Here is a 10,848-nt window from a genome sequence, read left to right on the forward strand (position 1 = left end):
TTGCATCGATATCTCAAGATAGGGGTAAAACTCCAATCGGCAATATATCAAATTCTTAGGTTAGGCCCTCAATACCTGAGCAAATTGATTTACATGATTTGCCTTCGGATCCGGCTGATAGAAAAAAATATTAGAGTATCATCCTAATCAAAGAGATGAGATACGACGCAAATATTTGATTAGGGGACCTTGTCAACCACGTGGTCATGACTTTCCAAAGAAGATGATAGGGAATAAATTAAGACGATTTAATCCAGTATGGTTTGACCAATACGGTGATTGGCTAGAGTACAGTATAAAGAAAGATGGAGCATTTTGTTTGTGCTGTTACTTGTTTAGAGAACAAGTTGAGAATGATGCTTTTGTGACAGATGGGTTTTCTAGTTGGAATAAGACCGAGAGATTGAGTGCTCATGTGGATGATGTTAATAGTTTTCATAATAATGCACGAAAAAAATATGATGATTTGATGAGGCAAGATCAATCTATCGTACATGCTATGCATAAGCAAAGTGATATTACGAGAAACGAGTATCGTATTCGGTTGAATGCCTCGATTAGTTCTTCTAGATTTTTGTTGAAACAAGGACTACCGTTTCGAGGCCACGATGAGTCAGAAAATTCTGATAATAAAGGAAATTTTCTGGAACTTGTGAAGTATACTGCTGAACAAAATGATGTTGTGAGTAAGGTTCTTTTGAAGAATGCTCCGGGGAATAGTCAGATGGTTTCTCCAACAATACAGAAAGATATTGTACAATGTTTCGCAGAACAAATAACCCAAGATATAATTCAAGAGATTGGTCATGATGTGTTTGGGTTGCTGGTGGATGAGTCTAGTGATGTTTCTGATAAGGAGCAGATGGCAGTTGTTTTTCGTTTTGTTGATAAGAACGGGATAGTGAAAGAGAGATTCATTGAGCTTATTCATGTGAAAGAAACATCTGCCTTATCTCTGAAGTCTGCTATTGATTCCTTATTTGCTAAATATGGATTGAGCTTAAAACAAATTAGAGGACAGGGGTACGATGGAGCAAGCAATATGAAAGGTGAATTTAATGGATTGAGATCGTTGATTTCACGAGAAAATAGAGCAGCATATTATGTTCATTGTTTCGCTCACCAACTTCAATTGGTCGTTGTAGCAGTTGCAAAGGAACTCTTTGATGTTGGAAATTTTTTCGATATGATTTCACTTTTGTTGAATGTGGTTGGAGGTTCCTGCAAAAGAAAAGACATGATTCGAGAAAGTCATAGAATAAAGGTGAACGAAAAAATTAATAATGGCGAGATTAGTATAGGAACTGGGTTGTATCAAGATATTACTTTACAGAGACCTGGAAATACTCGTTGGGGATCTCATTACAAAACACTGTTGCGCTTGGTTGAGTTATTTTCTTCTGTCATTGAGGTGCTAGAGCATGTTGAGAATGATGGTACAGATGTTGGTAGATAAGGAGGAAACGGGTAAATGAGACAAAAGATAACAATGATAATCTTTTAGATACGATGGTGGTGCTGTCCTTCTGTCAGATTTTCGTGTGTTTACTGGAAAAACATGTTGTTCAACCACAGCAGAAGACTCTAAAAAAGGACTAGAAGAATCAGAAGGAGAAGAAGATGAAAAAGAATCAGGAACAGGACAAGAAGAAGAAGGAGAAAAATCCTCATACAGGGAATGGAGAGAACCAGGAAACTGAAAAACATCCAGAGGTGGAGACGAGACAAAACCTGATGAGGATTGAGACTTAAAAGGAAAGACAGATTCATGAAAGATCACGTGTCGAGATACAGAGATGACATTAGTCTCAAGATTCAAGACTTTATACCAGGGGCGGATGTAAGTATATAGGAGTGGGGGCACAGGACCCCACTCAAAAAAATAAAAAATCATTCATATATTTAAAAGTTTGAAGAGATTTACACTAGTGCCCCCGTTAGGTTTTTATGTGGGCCCCCTCTTATGAGTTTTTTTATTTTTTATTATATTTTTATAAAGATTTAGGTTATTTGTTTGTTAGTCACCGCCGTTTCGTATTCTTTATTTTTTGTTTTTTTTTTTAAATTAAACCTTTTTCTAATACAAAATTATTATGAAAGGTTTTCTAATACAAATTTATTTTGAAAAAAACACAATCATCTTCATTGTTTCTCTTTGTTTTCATCTATTTTCTTATTTTCCCTCTCTTTCTCAGTTCTCTAAAAAAAATTCCCAAATCTAATATTTAACCATATAAAAAAATAAAGAACAACCAAATTAAAGGTATGGATGTGTTATAATTTTTTTTGAAATAATTTTTATTTTGTATTTGTTCATCGATTTCTATGTTTTGATCATATTTATAAATTTATTGTTACAAATATTTATTCAATCATATTTTTGATTTGACAGAGAAACCAATGGATAAATTTCTCAAAAGAAATTTTGCATCGATATCTCAAGATAGGGAATTGGTGATCAGTTTTTGAGTGATTGTTTGGTATGTTTCATCGAAAAGGATATATTTCAGACAGTTACAAATGAAGTTGTTATTGATAGATTTCAAAAAATGAAGAATCGTAGAAATCAGTTGTAAAATATAAATTTTTGTATGACAATATATTTTTATTAGTTTATATATATATATATATATATATATATATATATATATATATAAAAATGTCCCCCCGGTATAAGTTTTTTCTGCTTTATACCCCTTAAACCCAGTAGGATATCCAAGGAAAACGCAAGGAACAACTCTCGGACTAAACTTATGGCAATCCTTAAAAGGAGTAGACACATAACAAAGACATCCAAATACTCTGATATGATTGTAATCTGGAAAAACATTCAGCAAGACTTCAAAAGGTGTTTTGTTCTTTAAAACAGGGGTAGGAGTTCGATTAATAAGAAATACAGCAGTTAAAATACAATCACCCCAGTATTGTAAAGGAACATGAGATTGAAAAAATAAAGCACGAGCAACATTCAACAAATGTTGATGTTTTCTTTCTACCACAGAATTTTGTTGTGGAGTATAAGGACAAGATCGATAATGAAAAATCCCTTTTTGAGATAAGAAGTCTGTAAAATGTAATTCGGGAGCATTGTCAGTCCTAATGGCTTTAATAGAAACACCAAACTGAGTTTGTATCAAAGAGAAAAATTCTGGGAACTTAGAAGAAACATCAGACTTCTGTTTAAGCAAATAAATCCAAGTAACTCTTGAGTGATCATCCACAATAGTAAGAAAATATCGAAAACCATCCACTGTAGGGGTATGAAAAGGACCCCAAATATCCAAATGTAACAACTCAAAAGGAGTAGAAGACATATTGTTTTGAAAAGGAAATGATAAATGCTTTTGTTTAGCCAAGGGACAAACATCACAAGGTATATCAGAATCTTTGTTATGTGTAAAAGTAATCTGTGAAGAACTGCCCAAAGCTTGAATCCGGAGATTAGAAGGATGTCCCATGCGAAAATGCCAAAGATCAACTGTGGGAGAGGCAAGAGCAGAACATGAAGGAGGAGAAACAGAAGACAGAAGAGAAGAGGGATGTTGCATCTCCAAGACATAAAGATTATGCAACTGTCTACCCTTGCCAATTGTCAAGCCCCGAATATGGTCCTGGATGATGTATGAATCATGAGTAAAAGACACAGAGAGAGAAGTATTATGAGTAAGTGAACTGACACTGATCAGATTAAAGGAAAAAGAAGGAATGAATAAAACTGTATCCAAGACCAATGACTCAGAAAGAAAAACAGGACCAGCAAGAGAAACAGAAACCAAATCACCAGTAGGTAATGTGATTGATACTGTAGGAACAACACGCAATTCAGAAAACAAACGTTTATCACAACAGATATGACAGCTCGTACCAGAATCTAAAATCCATATCACTGAGGGAAAATGAAGGCCAGGAGTTATAGTAGAAGAAATGTAGTGAGAAGTACCTGGGGCAATAGAAGATGGTGAGGCTGAAAAACTTGATGTACTGGAAGGCTGAATCTGATTCGAGATTTGACCTGCATACTGGGCCAAAAATTCCTGTGCCTGCTCCAAAGGATTCCTCATAGAAAAGGAATTAACCAAACCACCAGTCTGATGAGTTTCAGGACCAACCTTAGCAACAGTAGAACTGACCATGTTCACAGGTCTAGGAGATCTATCAAATGACTGATTCCGAGGTCTAGCAGGATTCCAAGGTCTTAGAGTAGAAGATGGTGGTTTGTATCCAGGTGGAAAACCATGGATATAATAGCATCTAGCAACTGTATGACCAGTCATACCACAGTGTGTACAAACTGGACGAGGCTTGTCAGATTGAGGAGGCCGAGGTCTAGGATGATTAGGATAGAAAGAAGGTCGAGGGGCAAGCAAACCATAAGCAGCATTGGGATCAAAAGGTGGTTTAACAAGGAAAGCAGCTTGGTCAGAGGAATTTGGTATAGCTAAACGTTGTTGATCCTCTTGAGATAAGGGATCCATCATCATAATTTGTCTTCGCACAGGTGTATAAGAATCATTTACCTGCATCAAAAATTTCACAACATTTCGACGATTGTAGATCTCAATCCACTGTTCTGGAATTCTACAGGAGCATCCACCACATGAACAACCACCGCATTTGCACCCACCACAAGTACAAATCGGATGAGGCTCATAATTCCTCAATTCTTCCCATAACAGATTCAACTTGGTATAATAGGTATTCAAATCCAAAGATCCTTGATGTAAGGTATCGATGAGTTTTTGAATATTATATAGCTTTGAAACATTACTCTGCTTAAAACGCTTCTCAAGATGAATCCATGCCTTGTAGGCATCATCAATATAAGCTAAGAGACTAGCAATATCAGGAGTAACTGCATTAGTAATCCAGGTAAATACCATATCATTGGCGCGCGACCATAGATCAGCATCAGGATGATGTGGAGGAGGCTTCGGCACAGTACCAAAGATGAAACCAGCTTTGTTCTTCGCATTCAGAGCCTTGATAAACGCTCTGGACCAAACACCGTAATTGGACTCTCCACGAAGACGATCCGAGACCAACTGAAAATTCATCGAATCGGCAGCATGAAGAAATAAAGGATTTGAGTAAGGATCCGCAATCGATGGTGACGAAGGAGTAGCACCAGGTGTAATCGGAGGACCAGAAACAGACACCGGAGGAATCGGAGCAGATTCCATCGGAAACAACGAAAGAAAATCAAAGGAAGAAAAAGGAACAGGGAAGCTTCATCGCTCTGATACCATTTCAGAAATTGAGACTGGGTTTTCAGAGAGAATAAATTTGAGCCAATTTTCGTATATTCAAAATAAGAAGAGAAACCAGAGTTTTTATACATCGAGCTGTAGCAAGGCGGGAATAATGAAAATATTCAAAAAGAGCTAAAAATAACAAACCGAACCAACAAACCAGAAGAAAATAACCGATATAAACCAGCAAGATTGCTCTCCTTGATAAAGTTTAGCATATTTCTGGCGAGTGGGCACACTGATACTTATTTTTTATTTTTTTTTTATTTTATTTTATCACTATAATAAGGTCATTTTCAATCTTTGTATTTTTCCTTTTTTATTTATGTATTTATTTACCTTTTGTTTTTATATAACAATATTGGGCCAGCAAAAGTTTGAAATTTGTCCATTTCTAACATAACATCTCTGAGTTGGGCCCATTCCTTTGATTGTGGGCCGATTCTTTGTGAAGCGTCCATCCATCCGTTTTACATAGAAAATTGTTATTTCTATAAAAAAAAATATATAAATATCTAAATTTTTATAAAAAATTCTACATAAATATCTGAACTATAAAAATTCTATATAAATATCTAAATTTTTAAAAAATTTATATAAATATCTAAATTTTTAAAAATTTCTCAAATAAATATAAATTTCAGGTATTTTTTAAATAAAAATAAGTGATGTTATTAATGGATTTTGGATTTATTTGGAAGTTTTTCAGAAGTTTAGATATTTATGTAGGATTTTAGAAAAGTTCCGGTATTTATATAAAATTTTTATAATTCAGATATTTATCTGAAATTTTTATAAAAGTTTAGGTATTTATATGCGATTTACCCTTATTTTTAAATATATAAAACATTTAATTATTATTAATTAGGGATAAATTTGGAAAAAATATGAAAAATCTCAAAACGTTATTTATTTTGAAACAAAAATATTATTATAAAACATCTATCTAGCGGAGTATTTTGTAAGCAGTACCATTTTTTTCAATCTCTTTATAATGTACTAGGCAAGCACTTCTTGATGTCCAATTAATAATAATTTTAATACTAATATAAAAAAAATTTATCCATTTACTACCGTGATTAGTGATGTTATATAGTTACATATTTTTGTAGCTTAAATTCTGTATTATAATTTATGGACATTTACATAAAAGTATATATGTTTTTTTATTATAACGAAACATAAAAAAAGAAGAAGCTCTTTTCGCATGAAACATCGAGTCATGTTTTTTTCCATAATTTACTCTCAATAACATATCATAACAATAATTAAAAAATATAATAATATTTGATATATAATCTTTGATTTTACAATTGATTTATGAATTGTGGATACTAAAAGAATGTAAATGATTGGATCAATTTTAAAATGGGCTATTTTTGGGCTCAATAGGATTAGTGGGCCTAGACATGAAGGGCTTTTAAGCATTTCACTAGAAGCAACGGCTAATTATCATTCCTTTATTTCACAAATCATTATTATTATTGGAATCTATTATTTGTAGTTGATAAAAAAAAAAGCTATAAGGCAAATTGAAACAGTACATTAAGAATTTAAGAATATATATACCAAAATAACAATCAACACCACTTAACCACGTACCAAAATAAATAAATAAAAAATTGGTTTAATATTGGTATTTTAATCTCAGATAATGGAATCTCAATTATGTATTCAGCAAATCTTAACAAATTTTAATATACTGTTTTATTTTATTATCCATAAAGACAAAACATCCATCCTTCTGCTCCAGCTTTCACAGCTGTCTTTATGATTGGCCGTCCTCACCAATTTCTCATATCACGTCGCTGTCACAATACGCTCATAACTGACCAATCAAAAGCATCGTTCATAGATGGCTCAACGGTAATCTTTGACACGTGTCTCTCTGTCATTGGTTAGCATGTGCTTTTATTCTTGTTTTTCCTTGAATTGTACCAAGTCTCTCTTCAGTTCTTCCATTGCTATCAGAGTTCGCCCTCACATTTTTTTTTTCTATTCATTAGTGACAAAAAAATCATTTCCGTTTCTTCTTCTTCGTCGTCGTTGTGGCTATGGCGACTGCTCGAGAAAATCGATTAGCAGAGGCGAGCGAAACGGTGCCGTTAAATGGGGGCGAAGAGAACAAGCACCACGTGACGGCGTCTGTGACGGAGGACGACTTCAGCGAAACGGCGACGTTTTGCGGATGTGGGTATTTCCATAATTTCTGGGTAATGCGGTGGAGAAGAGACAGCGAAGCTCGCGGCGGCTAGAATGGCGATTTACAGGAAGAGAGAGGGGAAAGCTGGGTGAAGATGAAAATGAAGGGGCTAAAAGAGATGTCGGAGAAAATTGCGGGGCCAAAGTGGAAGAATTTCATAAGAAGTTTTAGCAATAACAAGATGAGGAGTAGGAGGAACCTGGCGGATTTCACGTACGATCCCAGGAGCTATTGCCTCAATTTCGATGACGGCGAACGTCCTTCTATCGATTACACGGCGAGATTTGCGGCTCCCGTTCTCAAAAACGGCGCGGAGTTTGCCGCCGATTCTTCTCTTCTTTGACCCCCAAAAAAGTTTTGCCTTTTTTCGTTTGTTTGTTGTTTTGAATGAGGTCATATACTATGTGAAACTGTACAATCGAGGTTTATTTTGTTTTTGTTTATTAGAAATGTTTCATTAACCAAAAATAAAATCTGATTAAAGCCCTTCTAATAAAGTAATAAATACATTAAAGTCAAATTAATAAGCTATAATTGTTTGTATATAAAAAGTTAAAATTGGGAATATGGAAAAGGTTAATAATATAAACTGTACATTCCAAAACTCTCACTATATCATATTCACAATATATGAAGAGGAGGTGTTGATGATACCCAATATGATTTCATAATTAAAAAAAAAAACAAAACAAAACTCATATCAGACAAAAGCATTTTCACTAAATCTTTTTTTAAACAAAGCTATGTAAAAGGGCGCACGCGTTAATATAACTTCTCTACTTCTGTCTTGGTTCGAATCTCTAAAGCCCCCTCCTATCCATTTCCACCTGTGTGTGAGAAAGAAAGAAGCTCATCTTCTCTTTCTATCAACCTATGTTTTGGTCCAATTTCCTCCATGAGAGCAGCTCCACACACACACACATATACATTTGTTCTATGTGAAACGCTCTCTGCTGCTGCTATTTTCACCTGCATGGCTTCATCAAAGGGAGCTTGAGTTCAGTGAATCGACGAAATGCTCGGGAAATAAGTTTAAAAGTTTCGGTTTTTCTTTTCTAAATGTGTTTCAGTCATTGAACCCATTGAACCTTAGAATCATTAGCATTCTAAGACCAAGCAAGGCTCGAAAAACTGAAACTCGTCTAGACGGGTCATTGTATACGTGGAAGGGGGGAAAAAGATTGCACCAAATGTTATGTAGGAGGGTATGTATGATGTCCTATGTTTTGATTATGCATTTACATATATCTATCTATCTATCTATCTATCTATCTATCTATCATGATGTTGGTAAGTAAAGTACCTTTTGCGTTTGTTCTTCAAGACAGTGGAAGAAGATGGATTGCTGTGCCAATTCCTCTTTCTCTGATTGATGAACCAATTGTTAATCTGTTTAAGCTGCAAACCCGTCTCCTGCACCAACCTCGCCTTGTCCTCCTCCTGCGACAAAGATCTTACTCGGTCTAATCCTCATGGAAAAAGTGGAGATTATGTTGGGAAAAAGAGTCTGGGGAAGTGACTGACGGTGGGATAGGGCCACTTGGAATGAGATTGCCACCATGCTTTGAGAACAGAGGTTGTGTCTCCTGGTAGTTTCCCTGCTCTTCTCTTCCTCAGTATCTCCTCTCTTATGTCTACTATCTTTTCTTTGTAACCCTTTCATTTCCCAAAAAAAAAAAAGATTGGGAAGAACTTCATTCAGACAAAACTGGCAACAAACGTTAAGAGTTGTAGGACTTTTTGGAAGAGTGAAGGAGAGTTACCTGCTTGAGTTCATGTTTGAGCTCTTGTCGAACTCGTTCCATCAAGGATCTCTCGGTCTCGGTGGGAATCAGAGGACCAAACCCTAAGCCGTCTAAGCTTCCATCAAACATATTAGCGTCACTCTCTACTTGTTCATCTTCATCATCCGACATTGTAGCTCCTGTCCCTTCCCCAGGTGATACTCCTTCGCACCACCCCACCATGAACAGTTTAACGTCAGATATTAAGACAACGCTAACAGTTTTGCCATGGAAAAACCATACATTGGTCCGAAAAAACAATCTAAATCTCGAGCTTTTCGTTCGTGGGTATAACCCGAAAACTATTTGTGACCAATCAAGGGAAGTGAGCATACAAATCAAAATGCTTCCCGAGTGGGCATAGTGTAGGAAAAGAAGAGCAAAGGGGTTTACATGATTCATCAAGAGAGTGATTGCTTTGTATGCATGTGTGTGATTACGTGAAAGATATATATATATATATATATAAGGAAGCAATATACGTACAAATCAGAAATTGTCAATGAATAGATAGTAATACCTGTTAAGCTTTGAAGAGATTGCTCAATCTCCCAACAGGCCATGACGGCTTCCATTGCATGGACTCGGACATGCTGTTGCAGTTGTTCTTTGAATGAACACAGCAACAGCACATAATGCGTCTGCGTTTATATTCATTCATGAATATGTAAATACTCCCATTGCAAAAACCAGAGAATCTTTCTCTTCTATCAAGCAAATGGATCATGTCAATGTCCAACCATTAAACACAATATCATATGATCTAACAATTTATATATGTATATATCTTCCGGAGGATTGAATTGAATTCTCTGCGTAATATTTTCTAAAGTTTGAGTGGAGTGACCCATTGGCATCCCCCAGGTGTCGGTGCTGTGGCATTACATACAGTCTAAATACTGATATCCACATGATAATTTAGCCCTTTTTTTTCATTCTCCGATTTCATGAAAAAAATTAAAACTCTAATCATAATCTTCACCATTGTCAAAGCTTCCAGTTGTAAACGGTAAAGAAACAACATGAAAATGCAAAAAAAAAAAAACAAGCCAGAATTCAGACAGAACCCAACACGTAAAAAAGCCAGAATTTCGAATTTCAAATCATTAGATTTTCTGAAATGGAAGAAAAGATTAATCTGAATCCAAAAAAAAAAAAGAGGGCAAGGGAGAGAGAGTACCATGAACTGGTCAAGCTCCTTATCGTCGCCGACGAGTCCCTGAGAAGGTCCTAACGTGGAGTACTTGGAGACAACGTGCTGCGACTGCGCCAGCTGTGCGTCGATCCTCGGCAGCTGATCCACCGGCGTCGCTATCCTCAGGCACGCCACGTGTGCCGACAACAACTGCTCGTACAGTGGATGCGACAGTATCTCCGCCTTGTTCCTCGCTTCCTGCCAGTTCACCACCCCCTCCGCCGCCGCCGTTCCTCCCTCCGCCTTCTCTCCTCCGCCTCCCTTCATCTCCCCTCCCATCACCGCCTCCACCGCTCCTCCGCCGACGTCGTCTACGACATCGCTGGCGGCTCCGGCAGTTGTGGCGCGTTGGAGGATGGAGGAGGAGGAGCGAGATAGCCACTGGTTTGCTGCGGCGGGCGGGGGGGGGGGGGGAGG

At 36.5% G+C, this 10,848-nt stretch overlaps 1 protein-coding gene across 1 annotated transcript; it reads right to left on the reverse strand.

The window, feature by feature from the left end:
• Window positions 1-8,017: 8,017 nt before the first annotated feature.
• On the reverse strand, window positions 8,018-10,842 carry LOC104799035 (homeobox protein knotted-1-like 3). Its single transcript, XM_010521338.1, has 6 exons — window positions 10,417-10,842; window positions 9,757-9,877; window positions 9,216-9,400; window positions 8,977-9,108; window positions 8,756-8,892; window positions 8,018-8,421 (listed from the first exon to the last, which is right to left on the reverse strand). Exons 1-6 carry the CDS (start codon window positions 10,708-10,710, stop codon window positions 8,418-8,420), a joined length of 873 nt encoding a protein of 290 aa, XP_010519640.1. The 5' UTR covers window positions 10,711-10,842; the 3' UTR covers window positions 8,018-8,417.
• Window positions 10,843-10,848: the final 6 nt, after the last annotated feature.

The sequence above is a fragment of the Tarenaya hassleriana genome, unplaced genomic scaffold (assembly GCF_000463585.1).
Source record: "Tarenaya hassleriana unplaced genomic scaffold, ASM46358v1 Cleome6, whole genome shotgun sequence".
Lineage (NCBI taxonomy): Eukaryota > Viridiplantae > Streptophyta > Magnoliopsida > Brassicales > Cleomaceae > Tarenaya > Tarenaya hassleriana.

Coding starts and splice junctions, on each gene's coding strand:
- LOC104799035 (XM_010521338.1), bottom strand. CDS start 10,710: ATGGGAGGGGAGATGAAGGGAGGCGGAGGAGAGAAGGCGGAGGGAGGA. Junction 9,878..10,416: donor AGGAGCTTGACCAGTTCATG/GTACTCTCTCTC, acceptor ATATAAACGCAG/ACGCATTATGTGCTGTTGCT. Junction 9,109..9,215: donor TCAAACATGAACTCAAGCAG/GTAACTCTCCTT, acceptor GGGAAATGAAAG/GGTTACAAAGAAAAGATAGT.